Source organism: Panthera uncia, unplaced genomic scaffold, assembly GCF_023721935.1.
Source record: "Panthera uncia isolate 11264 unplaced genomic scaffold, Puncia_PCG_1.0 HiC_scaffold_404, whole genome shotgun sequence".
NCBI lineage: Eukaryota > Metazoa > Chordata > Mammalia > Carnivora > Felidae > Panthera > Panthera uncia.
Window position 1 is genome coordinate 19954 of NW_026059544.1, and position 18713 is coordinate 38666.

The 18713-nt window shown below is 42.3% G+C and overlaps 1 protein-coding gene across 1 annotated transcript in view; it reads left to right on the forward strand.

The window, feature by feature from the left end:
- LOC125918054 (uncharacterized) overlaps positions 1 to 17803 on the forward strand; it is a 28385-nt gene extending 10582 nt beyond the window's left edge. The window contains exon 2 of the mRNA XM_049624108.1: positions 16827 to 17803. Coding sequence (XP_049480065.1) covers positions 16827 to 17412 — 586 coding nt within the window. The 3' untranslated portion in view covers positions 17413 to 17803. The remainder of the gene's footprint in view (positions 1 to 16826) is intronic.
- Positions 17804 to 18713: the final 910 nt, after the last annotated feature.

An 18713-nucleotide genomic window follows, 5' to 3' on the forward strand; every position in this document is an offset into this window, starting at 1 on the left:
CATAAAGCTTACTTTTTAAAAAAAAAAAAAAGAATATGGGGGCGCCTGGGTGGCTCAGTCGGTTGAGCGTCCGACTTCAGCTCAGGTCACAATCTTGCGGTCCGTGAGTTCAAGCCCCGCGTCGGGCTCTGGGCTGATGGCTCAGAGCCTGGAGCCTGCTTCCGATTCTGTGTCTTCCTCTCTGCCCCTCCCCCATTCATGCTCTGTCTCTGTCTGTCTCAAAAATAAATAAACATTAAAAAAAAATTAAAAAAAAATAAATAAAAGAATATAATTATTATATTCAGGGGCAGTTCTTTGAATCCAAAAGCTGGAAGGAACCTTACAAATTATTTTTTGTCATACCTTTATACCTTGAAAGAGAATGCGATATTTATGTTGGATCACTTTTCCTTAATGCATGTTTGTATTTGATGATTTCAACCCATTCTTTTTTCTTAATGCTTATTTGTTTTTGAGAGAGAGAGAGAGAAAACACAAGTGGTGGAGGGGCAGAGAGAGAGGGGGACAGAGGATCTGAAGCAGGCTCTGTGCTGACAACAGAAAGCTTGATGTGGGGCTTGAACCCACAAACCTGAGCCACCCAGGTGCCCTGATGGTTCAACCCATTCTTAATTTATATTTCCCTTTTATTATTTTATCCCATTCTATCAACTATATTACAAATTAATGTTTAAGACTAGTTTACTACGGGGGAGCCTGGGTAGCTCAGTCGGTTAAGCGTCCGACTTTGGCTCAGGTCCTGATCTCATGGCTTGTGGGTTCGGGCCCCATGTCAGGCTCTGTGCTGACAGCTCGGGGCCTAGAGCCTGCTTCAGAGTCTGTGTCTCCCTCTGTCTCTGCCCCTCCCCTGCTTGTGCTTTGTCTCTCTCTTTCTCTCAAAAATAAATAAAAATAAATAAAAATTTTTTAAAAAGACTGGTTTACTATAGAAGCCTCAACTACATTTGTCTTTATAGATGGGGTTACACTGGAGCTTTTGTCTGCAGTTAGCTCACTTAATTCCTTATTAACTCATTTAGTTTGATCTAGCTTTACTTCGGATGGACCCACAGAATAATTGAACCAGAATTTTGAAAAGCGTATGGATGTTCTAGGCTGTGAATAGGTTATCCAATCCATTAGCATCACCAAACTGAAGCAATTGTCATTCATTATGAGCATTTTCTTTCAAAGGTTTTGTGCATATAATCATTTCTGAATGATTCACAACTAAACAAAAGTTCGTGGAATTGGAACCAACATTTTGATCTTAAGTAGACCAGAGACCTGGATCATCAGAGTATTTTTCATAGATATATTGCTGCACTATATAGACAGATGCAATAAGAGACTGCCTTTTTTTTTTTTTTCCAAGTGATTTGACGACCTGGGACAGTCTTTTAAAATAAAATAATAGAGGGGCGCCTGGGTGGCTCAGTCGATTAAGCGTCTGACTTCGGATCAGGTTGTGATCTCGCGGTCTGTGGATTCGAGCCTTGCATCAGGCCCTGTGCTGACAGCTCAGAGCTGAGAGCCTGCTTCAGATTCTGTCTTCCTCTCTCTCTGTCCCTCCCCCACTTGCCCACGTGCACGCGCTCTCAAAAAGAAATAAAACATTTAAAAAAGTTTAATTGAAAAAAAATAATCGTAAGGAAAGTTTATGTTATTTATCTTGTTTATCTGGTCCTCACGTGCTATATATGAACTGATACACTTCTGTACTAGGGAGCGAAGTTTGCAATTAGTTTTGTTACTGTGGTTTGTTTGAATTATGCGGCATGGTATCTCTTTATAGATAATGGTGACAATTTATTATTATTTTTATATCTTTTAGCCATTTGGAAAGTAATTCTTTCTTTTACTATGATTTCTTTGCAAGCAAGTATCTGGCCTGCTCTCTGTTTACTTATCTCCTAGTGCAGTGTCTGGCATATAGAAGGTGTTCAGTAAATGTTGAGTAGATAAATGAATTTATGGAAAGTAGTTTTTAGGTTGGTCACCTTGTGCAGATCATTTCACTTAAGAGTGTGAATTTCTTCATCTGATATATGCACTAATCTAATACATGACAGTCTCGTTAGAGAGTAAGTTATGCCTATCTTTCCTATGAAAAAAACTAATCCAAATTAGTTTGGATTCTGATTCTGTTTCTTGCTTGCTGATAAATACCATGATGCTGACACAGACTGAAAGTTATTTTAGCAGAAGCAATTTACCAATGACCAGAATACTTTAGTCATGGTTCATCAAAGAGTAATTTGATAAAGAAAATAAGATTATGATCTGTTCCAAGACGGCAACTACTCCGAAAGTTAGGAGTTATTTGACTTATTTGCAAGTATCCTTTACCATAATGGGAAAAACTATTTTAGAGAAGTTTATGTTCTGAAGCTAGTATGTTTGCACTGAAATGATAATGTGTTTTGTGTGTGTGATTGGAAAAAAGGAATGACAGAGTAAGAGAAAATGAAGTCTGACTAGGGTTTAGGAGACGTGAATTTAAAATTAGTACTAAAAATCATCCACGTTTGCTTATGATCTTGATACTTGAAAGGACTTCAACTTAATTGCAGAGGTTTAGCAAATATTAGATTTAAATTAAGTAAAATTTTCCTTCTATTAAAAATATTCTAGGTATGTCTCCTGAGACAAGGGAAACACAAGCAAAAATAAACTGTTGGGATTACATCAAAATAAAAAGCTTCTGCAGTGTGAAGGAAACAACAAAACTAAAAGACAACGAAGTGAATGGGATAAGATATTTGCAAATGACATATCTGATAAAGGGTTAGAATTCAAAATATATAAACAACTTACACAAGTCAACAATGAAAAAACACAGTCCAATTAAAAAATGAGCAGAAGACATGAACAGACATTTCTCCAAAGAAGACATCCGGATGGCCAACAAACACATGAAAAGATGCTCAACATCACTCATCATCAGGCAAATGCAAATCAAAACCACAGTGAGATATCACCTCACACCTGTCAGAATGGCTAAACTTAGAAACGCAAGAAACAACAAGTGTTGGTGAGGATGTGGAGAAAAAGGAATCCTCGTGCACTATTGCTAGGAATGCAAACTAGTGCAGCCACTGTGGAGAAAAGTATGGAGGTTCTTCTAAAAATGAGCAATAGAACCACCTTATGATCCAGTAATCGCTTCAGTGGGTATCTACCCCAAAAAATGAAAACACCAAATCAAAGGGATATGTGCACCCCTATGTTTATTGCAGCATTATTTACAATAGCCAAATTATGGAAGCAGCCCGAGTGTCCATCAGTAGATGAATGGATAAACAAGATGTGGTATACACACACACACACACACACACACACACACACACAGGAATATTACTCAACCATAAAAAAAGAATGAAATCTTGCCAGTTACAGCAACATCAATGGGTCTAGAGAGTAGAATGCTAAACAGTATAAATCTGAGAAAGACAAATGCCATATGATTTCACTCATGTGGAATTTAAGAAACAAAACAAATGAAGGGGAAAAAAGAGAGAGAAACCAAGAAACAGACTCTTCACTGTAAAGAACAAACAGATGGTTACCAGAGGGGAGGTGGGGGTGGGGAGAGATGAAAGGGATTCAGACTACACTTATCTTGATGAACACTGAATTGCTGTAATGTACAGGTGAAACTAATATAACCCTGTATGGTAACTATACCGGAATGAGCATTTAAAAAAATAAACCAAAGAGTTTAAACTACATGGTTTCTACACATTACTTGGTTAACAATAGCAAAAGGGCATAGCCGTTACTGTGTCCGCAGACAACACACTCTAAAACAAAACGGTTGATAGTTCGTGAATAGATTTGGGTTTTTCATGTATTTTCTATGTGTTGGATACATAGTTATTTTGAATTATTTTCTGGAATGTGCAATAGGTTAAGGAGGGCTGATCCAAGAAGCTTGGAACCCGAGCGTGGGATTTGGTTTTTGTTCAGGAAGCAGTGAGGAGTCATTGAAGACTTTTGAGCAAGGGAGTGACTTTCAGAGTTCTAAATACAGTCACCGTATGTGAAGTAGCTGTGCTGTAACAAATACGTAATTTACATGAATCACCAAATCCAAGTAAGAAGTAACAGATACCGGAAGTGTGGTGTACGGGCAGTGACCGTGGAGACGAGTGGTAGTTTGTTGACTAGACGCGGGAGATTGGGAAGCCGCGGGAGTCAAAGATGACAAATATTTTGATGATAACGATTGCCTTCTAGAATCCAAAATACCCCATCTGTGGCTCTCTTGAATGCATGACACTTAGATTGCTGAACTTTCTTCTGTCTGACCAGGCTTCCGGAAATGATCATCAGGAACTGTAGAGTATGGGGCGCCTGGCCGGCTCAGTCGGTGGACTGTGCGACCCTTGATCTCGGGGTTGTGAGCTCGAGCCCCACGTAGGGGGTTGAGGTTGCTTAAAACATAACACCTGTAATAAAATCAGATCTTTCAGAGGTGTGGAGTCAAAGTTGTTTCCATTGAGAGTACCTTTAAAGAACCCGGTTTTTTCCTTAAAGTGGGATCTGTGAAAAGATTAGGTTTGGGAGATTTAAAATGACGTATTGCTTCAAGAAGTACCTGGTGTAGATGGGGTGAGTGAGGGACGTAGCATTTAGAATAGCATTTTCCAACCACCTGGGCAGATTTTTAACACCTTGACTCTGTGCCATCCTCACCTCCCTGGTGACTCTCCCCCGTCTCCTTGTCACCTGCATCTGAGAGTCGGAAATTAGAAGGTGGGATGTGAAACACTGCTTTAAAAGAGCGTAGGAAGGAAAGGAGAGGAAAGCTTGTCGGTTTTTGCTTAACATCCCTCTTTCCTGCCTCGAACACATCAAGGTAGTACCTCATTATTCCTTCACAGTTCATAGCTAGCTTCTACAAAACACGTACACACGGTCCGAAGATGCTCCAATGATCTTCTATTTAAAATTCCCACTTAAGGGCACCTGGGTGGCTCAGTCGATCGGGTGTCCAACCCTTAATATTGGCCCAGGTCATGATCTCACAGTTAGTGGGATTGAGCCCCGAGTCAGGCTCTGCTCTGACAGCGTGGAGCCTGCTTGGGATTCTCTCTCTCTCTCTCTCTCTCTCTCTCTCTCTCTCTCTCTCTGCCCCTCCCCTGCTCACGCTCTTGCTCTCTCTCAAAATAAATATTTTAAAAATAAATTAATTAAAGTTCCCACTGAAGTGGCTGGCAAATGTGAATGTTTGACACCCACTGTGTCATACTGTTTCAATGGTATGATGTGCGTCTACCCTTTTGCAACTCCATGCGAGAACACATACTCTGTTTAAGCCAGAAGCCGTAATTTTCCTAAAAAGAAACACCTTGTCCCCAAACTGGCAAAATGCCTAATGAATTTTATTTTGTGTCTACTCCCTCCAAAAAAAAAAAAAAAAAAAGAAAGAAACCCAAAAACAAAAACCAAAAAACTGTCTGCCTGGTGGGAAATCATTACCAGTTTTATGAAGAATATTTAATACTTTTAGGTGCACCTGGGTGGCTCAGTCGGTTAAGCGTCCGACTTCGGCTCAGGTCATGATCTCACGGTTCAAGCCCCGCACCGGACTCTGTGCTGATAGCTCGGAGCCTGGAGCCGGCTTCACATTCTGCGTCTCCTCCTCGCTGCCCCTCCCCCACTCACGCTCGCTCTCTCTCTCTCAAAAATAGTCAAAAACAGGAAAAAAGAATATTTAATATTTTAGGTCAAGAAATACAGTCATGGTACATAAACCCTTTCCCTAAAGGAGTCCTTCCTCCGTGCTACCGTGCTGTGGACGAAGACTCACACAAATATTTTTGGGGAGCATTTTTCATTACTCACATCAGCATAGCTGCCTGTAGCTAGATCTTGGAATAGTGTCGTGATGTGGAACCAAACATCATCGTTGTCTTGTTAAAAGTTTTCTAGGAGTGTAGTAAGATGGTGCATCTTGATGGTATTTGAGGAGACAAATCAAAAGCCATTTCTGACGTTAAAAACTGCAGTTCTTGGTGGGGGTGGGGGAGGGGGCGCCTGGGTGGCTCTGTCGGTTAAACGTCCAACTCTTTGTTTCGGCTCAGGTTATGAACTGATGGTTCTGTGAGTTCAAACCCCACGTCGGGCTCTGCTGGCAGCATAGAGCCTGCTTAGGATTCTCTGCCTCCTCTCGCTCTGCCCCTCCCCCCACTCAACGCTGTCTCTCTCTTTCTCTCTCTCTCTCTATCTCTGTCTCTCAAAACAAATAAACTTTTTTTTTTTTTAAAAACCCTGCATTTTTACTTAGATTATGACACTTGAATGTGTCGATAGGTGGGTGGGCTGTAAATAAAGGGGCTGTAAAGATTTTTTTGCATCTCCTGACGACTTGAGAAATGAAGGCACGCGATGGTTACGTAAGCGTGGTATAAGAGGGATAACTTAAAGTCTTCTTCTAACACAATTTTATGGACAAAACCCACCTTAATGGTGACGCAGATGCGTACAAAATGGAAAGCATTTTAAGCTGAAATGTTATGTAAATTTGACGCTTTGCTTCCATTGGCTCCTTATCTGAGATGAGCTTGAGAGAAGTAGCTAAGTGTGATTCCCAGATTTGTCAGGTTGAGAATCTGTCGTGTGATGCGCATGTATTTTTTTGTGTTACCTTCCCGTCTCTGAAACATACTGGCTGCCACAGTAAAACATTGATTTGGTCACATCATATTAAAAAAATTTTTTTTGATGTTTATTTTTCAGAGGGAGAGAGAGTGAGACAGTGTGAGCAGGGGCAGGGGAGGGGCAGAGAGAGAGGGAGAAACACAGAACTCATAGTGGGCTCCAGGCTCCGTGCTGTCGGCACAGAGCTGGACGTGGGGCTGGAACTCACGAACTGTGAGATCATGACCTGAGCTGAAGTCGGATGCTTAACCGACTGAGCCACCCAGGCGCCCCAATTTGGTTACATCACATTAAATATGTTATATTGAAACGTGATCGATTCAGTAGTGAATTTTTTACCACATTCATTGACATAACTAGAGATGCCTGTAGGTCATTGCAAAATCAAGGTTGAGATTTGTTACATTTATTACACGCTTTGAAGACATAAAGGCAGTGGGACTCAGCCGCCACTAATGCTTCTTAAAACATGGAATGCAGGGTGCCTGGGTGGCTCACATCGGCTAGCCTTCCGACTTCGGCTCAGGTCATGATCTCATGGTCCATGAGTTCAAGCCCAGCGTCGGGCTCTGTGCTGACAGCTCAGAGCCTGGAGCTGCTTCAGAGTCTGTGCCTCGTGCTCTCTCCGCCCCTCCCATGCTCATGCTCTGTCTCTGTCTCAAAAATAAATAAACATTTAAAAAAAATTTTTTTAAAAACATGGAATGCAATTGGCTATTACTTTGTAAGTTTAAAAGTCTTATTACTCTTTGGTTTTTTTGTCATGTTTCATTTTAAAAGAGAAATAAACATTCCCTTAAGATCCGGTCATGAATTATTGACTTTACGAAGTTCAATATAACTAGGAAATTCAGACAAGGATAGGATTTTTACCGCTTGATTAATGATTCTCCTCTTCCCAAAGAGACTTGTCTCAGTGATTTCTAATTGGTTTTGAGTTTGTGGAATCAGCCTTTATAATAAACTCAAAAATTGGATAACTTGGATGTTTGAATATTTAATAGACTGAAATTTTAGGCAGGCGTAAGCCCAATTCTTTAATCACACGCTCTCCTGTTGAAATGCACCATAGCTCAACAGTCAAATTTCAAAGTTGGTGAGGTCCAGATAATAGAAGTAAGAACGACACCTTCGTTAGCCAATCTTCTGGGAGCCAAAGCAAGAAGCCCTTTAAGGAAAGTTGGCCGGGGTATCGGAGCTCCCATGCCAGTTTCTTCATTTGAGGATTGAAGAAGAACAAGGCTTGCTCCCCGCCTCAGGTACAGCTAGACTTCTCCATGGCGGGGCTGGTGCTGGCTGTAGGGTGGCTCACCCTTCCAGAAGGCTTATGTGTGGCCAGAGGATTATAACTGCTATTTTCTCTGTGTCCTGGGAAGGGGGTTATTGACAATGATGGGAACGCATGCTGTTTTCCCTAACTCACACCTACACATTCCCATCTCCCTATACCACCGTCTCTTACCTTCTTATGGCTTCTTAGGGCAAGGAAGCATTGACCTGGTTACTTTATATATCGTAGGTATGGAATCAGCATTTGGGAATCCATTCTTTTATCTCTACTTCAGGTATGCGTGTATGTGTGTGTGTGTATCTATGTATCTGTCTTTTATCACAGTATTAATAAGAAACGTAAAGAATGAGAAATAATAGAGAAAGAATGAGAAATAGTAGTAAAGAATGAGAAATAGCTTGGCTCAAGCTTCAAAACGGACGAATTTTCTGGTCTAGATACCTGACGCTCGATGTAGCTAAATTGGTGTGTGAATTTTAAAAGAGGAAGAAAGACTTAAAAGTATGGCAATATGGTAGGTAGAGGGAGCGAACATTAGTTTTGAAGTTTGTCGGGGCCAGGATTGAGATATTTGGTGCCCATGCTTTACGGTTCGGGTAACTAACTTTCATCCTCTCATAGTTCTCTAATGGGGTATCATTTGTTGTTCCATTTGTTTAGCCCAATTCCCTCATCTGTGCTGTAGTGCTATTTCCGTGACAGTGATGGGCGGCTCTGGAATTCAGAATCTGTGCCTTTAAATGTTGATATCAGTATCGTAAAGTTCTCCCTAAACTTGATCTGAGCTGCGTACTAAGAGATGCTACCTCCTTACCCTATGTGTGTTGGGAGAAGGGCATGAGTGATTTCTAGCAATGGTATTGTTTTAGCGGAGGTGGTCAAAGTGGGTGATTGTCGACTGAATTAATCCAACCAGAAACTTACTTTCCGTTGACAGAATGTGTCTTTCTGAGATCTTCCTTGTGTTTAGAAACGAAGCATCGAAACGCCAGTTGCTTCAGGGCCTCTACTCTCTAGTGTTCACTTATTTTGGGGGGCTCGGTGTAATGGGACCGTCGTGGGCTCTGGAATCAGACTCAAGTTCAAATCATAATTTGCCAGACTCATGATGAAGCCTTAAACCCTCTTGAGCTTCAGTTTCCTGTCTTTAAAATGGGATTGTTCCGAGAATGTGGCTGGTGCAATGCCGAGTACACAGCAGGTGCGGGAGAAACAATCTTATTTCTATGTTAAAAGCGACATCGGCTATTTATTAATGTGATTTTATTTTAAACGTGACAGACACAGGCATGTAGGGAAGCCTCGTTACTTTAGAAAATCATTTTGCCGTCTGACCCTGTCACCTTGAACCCTCTTTCTCTTCTGTGGATTCTGGTATTTCTGCAGCAGGAAAGAAAGCCTTGGGAAGATTAGCCTCTATTTTATATCGTACCTGCGAAAGAGTTCCGTTAGCGAATCCGTTGCGAGTTGACAATAAGGTGCTTGCATTTATGTCACTAAAAATTAGAAATAACTAACCAAAGCTTTATCTTGCATGATTTCTTTCAGGCAAGTACCTCAGTAAGAGATACGTTCTCCATAGTTTCTTAAACGGCTATTAATTTATGCCTTATTAAGAAAAGTTGCTATGATATGTACGATTTCTTTGTGTAATGACGCTATAAATGACGTTTTAGTTGGGACGTATCTTTAAAATATTTGAAGCTTTCAAGTTTTGTTTTTCCTTCTTTAAATTGAAAATACCAGACGTATTGTATACGTATTGCCTTGCTTCATACATTGGAATTTTCTTTCTGATTTTTTAAAAACAATTTCCCATTCTTTTTAAATGGAAGCTGAGTGTGTGTGTGTGTGTGTGTGTGTGTGTGTGGTGTGTATCATTCAGCTTTTGCCCGGGAGGGGTGATGAAGGATGGTTAAGACTAACTTTTGTGAGGTAGGATGGTTATAAATATCTTTAGCGTTCAATGTGGTGCGCATACTTTGAATCTATAGAAAAATCAATGGGGAACAACTTTGCCCATCTTAAGTTTTTAATTTATTTCTCAAGGGTGGAAGGAAATACCTTGACAGATTTAGCACTCAATTTCAAATGAGTATGAGAACAGGTGGCTACATTCCTCCCCCACCTGCCGTGCAACTGTATGGCGAGAAATGTTTCATGTAGCAAATGCCGAGGCCGGCAGACCCTTCTCTGTTTCAGAGCAGAAGACACAAATGGAGGGGGGAGTACTTCTTTGAAGTATTATTTGTGTTTTGTTTTGTTATCGTTGGTTCTTGCATACTCACCCACAGGTGCTGACTTTCAGTTATGGTAGCACCGTGACTCTGAGAAATTACAGTCTTCGTGTAATCCTTTTTTTTTTTTTTTTTAATGTTTATTTATTTTTGAGACAGGGAGAGACAGAGCATGAAAGGGGGAGGGTCAGAGAGAGGGAGACACAGAATTGAAACAGGCTCCGGGCTCCGAGCTGTCAGCACAGGGGCCCGATGCGGGGCTTGAACTCATGAACCGCGAGATCGTGACCTGAGCCGAAGTCGGCGCTCAACCGACTGAGCCACCCAGGCGCCCCTCGTGTAATCCTTTTAACGCTAACTTAGAGCCCCCTATTCTTTTGTTACAGTGGAGTCATGTTATTCAAGTACATTGTTGGGCGCTGCCCGGCTGACTCAGTCGGCAGAGCATGCAACTCTTGGCCTTGGGGTTGTGAGTTCGAGCCCCACACTGGGTATAGAGAGTACTTAAAAACATTACATCTTTTGAAAAAGGAAATAAAACACACTGTTGGCTTCAGCCACTTTGTAATATAATCGTGGCCACCAAAAAGAAGTGCTGTGAGGCTAATTGGGAACTGAAGAGAGGAAAGTTCAAGGTGTCATTCAGATACTTCTACCTTCGTCACTTTCTCTGAGAAATTTTTTTCCCCATCGGAAATTAAAAACAACATGGGAGGGGCGGCTGGGTGGCTTCGTAAGTTAAGTGTCCGACTCTCGACTTCGGCTCGGGTCATGATCTCACGGTTTCGTGAGTTCGAGCCCCGCACCGGGCTCCGTGTGGAGCCTGCTCGGGATTCTCTCTCTCTCTCTTTCTCTCTCTCTCTTCCCCTCCCCCACGTGCGTTGTCTCTGTCTCTCTCAAAATAAATAAATAAACTTTAAAAAAAAGAAATAAAAACAACATAGCAAAGTACAGAGGACAGTTTGACGACGATTCGGAGAGTCTTGGGCAGCACTTTTTCTCCCGCACATCCAGCATCTTTCGCGTACACCCTTTTAACGAGCTGGTCTTCATTTGACGTGTGCAGGAAGTGAACGTGCCAGGGCTTGGGTTGGCACGTACGATATCTCCACACACAAAAACGTCAGATGTTTCACGTATTTTCGTGCTAGTGATTTCAAAGAGCACCGCAACGTCGCCTCTTCCGTGTCAGTGATATTTGACCTCACCTGGCTTTCTGCATAACATGATCTGGTGCTTGCAGTGATGGAAAGCAAGACACTGAGATGTGCGGTCCATCATTTATCAAGTTGATACCTCGTTTTTAAAACATACGAGTACTCACTCCAGTGGACTGGGCGGGGGGGGAATTTCTGGTGGGTTTTTGTCTTTTGTTTTCTTGTTTTCGGCGTGGAGTGTCAGAAGACCTTTTTGACACTTTGGAGCCAAATAACGCAGTAATACTCTTCCCTTACTCACAGTGCATATCAACAAACCCAGTTGCTGTAGTGAATCCTCAGAGTACGGGTTCTTTATAGAACGTCTACCAACCTAATAACCTCCACAGAACTATGCACTGCAGAAAACATGTTTCAACCAGATGGACGCAGAACATTCTCCCTACCGGGTCAGCCATGTAATGCACCATCTTTCATTGTCCTGGTGTTCACCATAAAAAAAGAAAAAAGTGTCCATTTGACGGCTCTTAAAAAATTAGCAATTTCTCATTTAAGTTTACAGGTTGAAAGACGGAATCTTTGCTTTAATTTGCATATTCTGGAATACTAATGAGGTTGACCATTTTCCATCTATTAACCATTCACACTGAGATCCCTATGAGTTGTGTGCTCGCAACATGGACACACGTTTCCCTCGGGGGTGATTTTTAAAGTACGGTCATTGTCTTTTAGGCAAGATTATGATGTTAGCATCACCTTGTTAGCACGACAGTTGCTTGGACTTCCTGTTTCTTTTGTCTTCAAGTGGCAGTGCAAAGAAAGAGCATAGTTTGTGTATGTTCAAGTCGACCCCCTTTGCAATGCTTTCGGGAGAATCATTGAAAAAGTCGTTGTTCTCGTAGAACAAGCACGGTTGAGTGGTTCGTGCACACTCTGTGAAAGATTGCTTTTGTGCTCCGTGGTTGGTCATTGTCAAGAAAACCAGATCTGTCCGGTGACAGTGGGGTGGGCTGGAGTGGCTTGATAGCAAATACACAGACACGAGAAACAGATTTGAGTTTTGAACAGAAAATTGCTGAACATACTCTCTCTGGTGAAGAATTTTATAGCGTTGACGAAATGGGACTATTTAGGAAGGATTTGCTTGATTCTTTTCTTTAAGTTTGTTTACTTATTTTGAGAGAGAGAGAGAGAGAGAGAGAGGGAGAGATTTCCAAGCAGGCTCCGCAACCAGCAGCGATGAACCCGATGCGGGGCTCAAACTCACGAACCGTGAGATCATGACCTGAGCCGAAACCAAGAGTCGGAGCTCAACCGACTGAGCCACCCGGGCGCCCCTGGGATTTGCTTGATTCTGAGTTAGCATGTACAAGTGAATCCAAATAGCAGTTGTCTTAAGCAGAATTAGAAAATTATTATTCTCACACGAATTTATATAGAACAAAAGCTTTCCTGCACAATTGTCTTATAAAACTCCAAAGCATTATCTACTTATCTACTGTAACACTTGATTGTTCAAATTGTGGGGCTGGAAGAAAGCAGAGGTATTTTATTGTTCGGTAGCCTTGGAAGAATTAGTGGTAATTAATAATACCACCGCGTTTCTTACTGCCAGCATTAACCTCGTGTAGGCAACCCTCAGACTGGGAAGTAATTTAGAACATGAAATTGCTTTAGAAAAATTTTCCTGAGTAGGTTAATCTCTCTATATCAGGTTTCTCAGTCTTGGCACTCTTGACATTTTTGCCTCAGTACATCTTTGCCGTCGAGAACTTTCCCGTGCATTGCTGGGATGTTTAGCCGCATCCCACTAGATGAAGGTAGCACACACACACACCCTTGCAACGATGAAAAATGGCTCCTAACATTGCCAAACATGGGGGCAGAGAAACAAAATCCCCTTGGCCTTCCAGCCCCTTCTGAGAACCGCTGGTCTTTACATTGCTTTTAACCATATGACTTAAATAATAAGATTTTTATTTAAAAAAATTTTTTTAATATTTATTTCTGAGAGAGAGAGAGACAGAGTGCGAGTGGGGGAGGGCAGAGAGAGAGGGAGACACAGAATCCGAAGACACACAATCTCCAGGCTCTGAGCCGTCAGCACAGAGCCCGACGTGGGGCTCGAACTCGGGAACTGCGAGATCATGCCCTGAGCTGAAGTCGGACGCTTAACCCACTGAGCCACCCACACTCCCCAACAATAAGATTTTTAAAATGCTCTTTGTTCTTGGAATTACTCAGATAATCATTCCTGTAAGGATAGGTTTATATAATTGTGGCCTGGGCTTTGCTGAGAGGTTTTCCCTCCTTGCCATGTTGAAAACCAATGCTCGTCACATCCAGTCGGTAAACTTAATGGAAAGAAGACAGAGGAGGATATCGAATCTGCTGAGAAGGTGGACATGGCAGGTATTGTTAGTGATGCAGAAATAATAGGGAGTGTTCTGAATGGTAAGAAGTCAAAGTATGTTGATGAAAAGTCATAAAGAAGACGATTTTAGTGAAGCCTTCTTCAGCTTTTGAAGGAATTAATTAGAAAGCCAAGCATATTATCTTGCCGAGGAAAGCCTGCATTTTCACGTCCTGCTATTCAACTTTAAGAGCTAGAGACAAATGACAAGTAAACGAGTTGTTATCTGTAGTTTCTTAAAAAAAAGCGATTTCCGGGATATGTCATGGGCACAATGCGGCTTCAGCTTTCTTCCTGTCCCTTTTACATCTGTGGCTCTATAAAAATGATAATCGATGGTCATTTACGGCACTGCATGAGAAAGAAATGTCCACAAAAATGAGATTCTGTGTTCATTCAGGTGGCATACGTTGCAATTCTCAAGTGCCACGTTCTGTGCAGGGATTACGGAAAATAATAAAACATGCTGCTTGGATGTTTCATTAAAATAATTCTGTCTGAATGGAAATTTTCCGGTCAGGGGATACCAGTCTATTTCCCACTTTTCCAATTGATTCTATCATTTTAAACGTCTGCCTGCAAAAGCTGTTTAAAAGGGTGTGGGAGTGTGTGCATGCTGTATGTCATGTATATAATTTAATTCTTTTTAAGGCTATTTCTGAAATTAGTAGACAGCTATATTCATTTTCTTTTATGCTTGTAAAAATCTTATTTAAATGATTCTCTTTATTAAATATCCATGAGAGTTGAATAAAACATGGTCATATATTATTCATTTTTGGTTATACCATGGCTCTAATATCATTAAGAGGAATTGATGTCACCCTTGAGGCCAGAACTTTTGCTAATTGTTATAGGATCTAAAACCATTTGGTTGACGTGAGCATTCAAAAAGCAGGATCTTTATTAATATGGTATAGTCTTCAAACTATTTTCTCGTTCATACCGATCAACTGAGATTATAGGCATGGTAGTGAACACGTGAAATCTTCAGGATACCGGGTAGGGCAGAGTTAGAAAAACAAATGATTTGGGAGGCCCGGCTGGTTCAGCTGGTGGAGCGCGCGACTCTTGACCGCGGGATTCGATCCCCATGCTGGGTACAGAGCGTACTTAAAAAGAAAACCTTAACAAAGAAAAAAAACAATAACAATTCCACACGTAGGAAGTTCGAGGTAAATAGCAAACGTGAGGGGCAGAGGAAGGGAGAGAGAATCTTCAGCAGGCTTCATGCTCAGTACAGAGCCCTACTCGACGACCCTGGGATCATGACCTGAGCTGAAATCAAGAGTCAGTCGCTCAACCGAAAAATTAGCATCGCGTACCTAAGGAAAAGCAAGCCTGCTTAGTCTACGATAATGAAAGGTGGTACTGTGGTAATCAATTTTTAGTGTTACCTGGGGCTCCCTATTAAGTAGTTTGCGTATTCTCTATGAAGACTAACTGACCTGGGGCGCCTGGGGGGGCTCAGTCGGTTGAGCGTCCCACTTCGGCTCAGGTCGTGATCTCACGGTTTGTGAGTTTGAGCCCCTCGTCGGGCTCTGTGCTGACAGCTTAGAGCCTGGAGCCTGCTTCGAAGCCTGTCTCCCTCTTTCTCTGCTCCTCCCCCACTCATGCTCTGCCTCAGAAATAAATAAACATTAAAAAAAAACAACAACAACTAACTGACCTGTTGAATGCCAGGTCCCCCAGTACTTTTTATGGATCCTGAAAAATTATTAACATAATACGCACATGGGCATAGCTTGCATTTATTATTCCCACTTTTTATTTCTTGGAAAAGATGGAAATGCCACTAGGCTGTAGCTGTTTCACTAAATAATCCCCAAATGATGAATGAGAGATACTGCTAGAAAAAGAAATTAATTCACATATAAAATTTTTGTGCAGTTGGGGGTTGATTGGAATTATAACTCATGGGGGGGCTCCCGAGTGGCTCAGTCGGTTAAGTGCCAACTTGGGCTCGGGTCATGATCTCGCGGTTCTTGAGTTTGAGCCCCGCGTCGGGCTCTGTGCTGACAGCTCAGAGCCTGGAGCCTGCTTTGGATTCTGTGTCTTCCTTTTTCTCTGCCCCCCCCCCCCCGCTCACGCTCTGTCTCTCTCTCTCTCTCTCTCAAAAATAAACATTAAAAAAATTTAAAAAAAAGAATCACAACTAATGATAGAAGAGGAAGCAGTGTATTAATACATCAGTTAATCTTTGACTTTTATTAACAAAGTCTGCAGAATTTAGAATCATACTAGACGTAGATTCAAATCCTGACCCAACTACTTTCATAATTTTGTGACCTTAGGTAATTTATTTAAACTTTTCTGTAGCCCATTTTTCCCTACCGCTAATACAAAGGAAATAATAGTAGTACCTCTTGCTTTGGATGGTTTTTTTTTTTTTTAATTTTTTTTAACGTTTATTGATTTTTGAGACAGAGAGAGACAGAGCATGAACGGGGGAGGGGCAGAGAGAGGGAGACACAGAATCCGAAACAGGCTCCAGGCTCCAAGCTGTCAGCACAGGGCCTGACGCGGGGCTCGATCTCACGGACCGCGAGATCACGACCTGAGCCGAAGTCGGACGCTTAACCGACTGAGCCCCCCAGGTGCCCCAACTTTGGATTGTTTTAAGGATTATACGAAGTCATGTGTGTAAATTTCTTGACAAGTACATGACGCATAGTGACTATTCAATAAATGATAGCTGTTATTTTTCTCTTCCCAAAATTAGGTATTCCAAAGTAATTTTAACTGTGAATAACACAATTTGATGTTGCTGCTACCACAACAGCACAATACCAAAAGCAATTATTCCGGCACTAAAAACACAAAAACCCTCCGTGAGTATAGTCTTGAACCAGCCTTTAGGTTGATTTCTCACTTCCAGTTTATCTTTTCCGCCCTCGAAAACGTTTTCCAAATACCTGTCATTTTCGTAGCAGCCTCAAATGCGACGAAACAAAATGCAGTCTATTCCGGAGTCAAGCGATTGGCCCTCGTGACTGATTGTCTCCCTAAATGAGGTCTTTATCGTGCGTTCTTTATCACCTTTTAATTGGCCTCTCTTTCCGATTTATAAAAATCTTCAGATCTCTGGTGGAGGACGAAGACCAGCACATGAAATTGTCCCTCGGAAGCAGCGACATGGGTCTCTCGTCGCATCTGCAGTGTTCCAAGTCAGGAACCACACGCATCTTTACCAGCAACACCCACAGTTCCGTGGTGTTACAGGTAATCCGAGCGGTCTCTTCGGTGATGTTCAAGTGGCCCCAGAAACCACACAGGATGCTTGTGACGTGTGACGTGATGGTGGGGGCCGAGGGGCGTGCATGTGCGTGGGCAGAGTGCCTGTGGGAACTCTCTGTACTTTCCGTTCTCTTTTGCCGCGGACCTAAAACTGCTCTTAAACAATTAAGTTTCGTGATCGCACACAGAGCAAACAGACCTCAGAGAAGAAGCCTTGGGTGGAAAACTGCATACCTTCCTGATGTTCAAAACAAAAAAGCCCCAGAGTTCGTTATTTGTTTTGTTTGTATGAAGAAGGTCGTGCTCTCGGCCACTTTCCCAAAGAATGTTAGGTCTGGGAACATTGACTTTCCAGTTTGTTTCAGCCAATATAAATATCACAGTGCCCTGCGCCAAATTTTCTGGTTCCTCACTCATGACCTGTTTTAACTGTCACCTTGTTATCATAGTTCTGAAGATCATATTTATTGGTGTCTCAGCTCATTGACAGTAGTAGTAGGTGTGGGAGTATAGATAAGGACAGCTGGACGTAAACACACTGATAGATGTAAGTGGTAACAAGTGCCAAAGGACAGGACGGAAATACAATAGAAAGCCAAGAGAAAAAAAAAAAAAAACAGATATCACAGACTGCGATGTGGTTGGGGCGCCTGGCGGCTCCGTGGGTCAAGCATCCGACTTCGGCTCAGGTCACGATCCCACCGTTCCCGAGTTCGAGCCCCGATTCGGGCTCTGTGCGGACAGCTCAGAGCCTGGAGCCTGCTTTGGATTCTGTGTTTGTCTCTCTCTGCCTCTCCCCTGCTCGCACTCTCTCTCTGTAACACAAAAACGAAAAAAAGATAAAAAAAAAAGAGGGGGGGGGGGGCGCCTGGGTGGCTTAGTCGCTTAAGTGTCTGACTTTGGCTCAGGTCATGATCTCACCGTTCCCTAGTTCGAGCCCCGCATGGGGCTCTGTGTTGACAGCTCTGAGCCTGGAGCCTGCTTCGGATTCTGTGTCTCCCTCTCTGTCTCTGCCCCTCCCCCGCTCATGCTCTGTCTCTCCCCAAAATAAGTAAACATTAAAAGAAAATTAAAAAAGAAAGAAAGAAACGGCAATGTAGAGCTAATTAGCATAAGGATAAGCGGTCCCAGGACTTTTGGCCATTGTGGACACTCCTTGACCTCTGAGGGCATTGCTGAATTAGAATAACAATATAATACTGGATGTCCATCAGTGTCTTCTAGATATAATCAAATTATATCAGTGTTCCCTCTAGGGAGATGGGGAAAAAAGCAGTCTTTCTACCTGTTTTTTCCGAAGACATCTCCCCAGGTGAATTTCTTTTTTTTTTTTTATTTTTTTTAACGTTTATTTATTTTTGAGACAAAGAGAGACAGAGCATGAACAGGGGAGGGGCAGAGAGAGAGGGAGACACAGAATCTGGAACGGGCTCCAGGCTCTGAGCTGTCAGCACAGAGCCCGACGCGGGGCTCGAACTTACAAACTAGGAGGTCACGACCTGCGCCGAAGTCGGACGTTTAACCGACTGAGCCACACAGGTGCCCCAACTCCTGCTAATTTTTCAAATGGCCTTTAAACCAGATAATGGAAGGCACTTTAGTGCAGTGATGCAGATTTAGGACAGTGGTCCTCAAGCATGTCAGAATCACCAGGAGGAAGGCTTGTAGAAACAGTGAGCACTGGGCCCTACCCCAGCGTTTTGAAATCAGAAACTCAGATACATGTATTT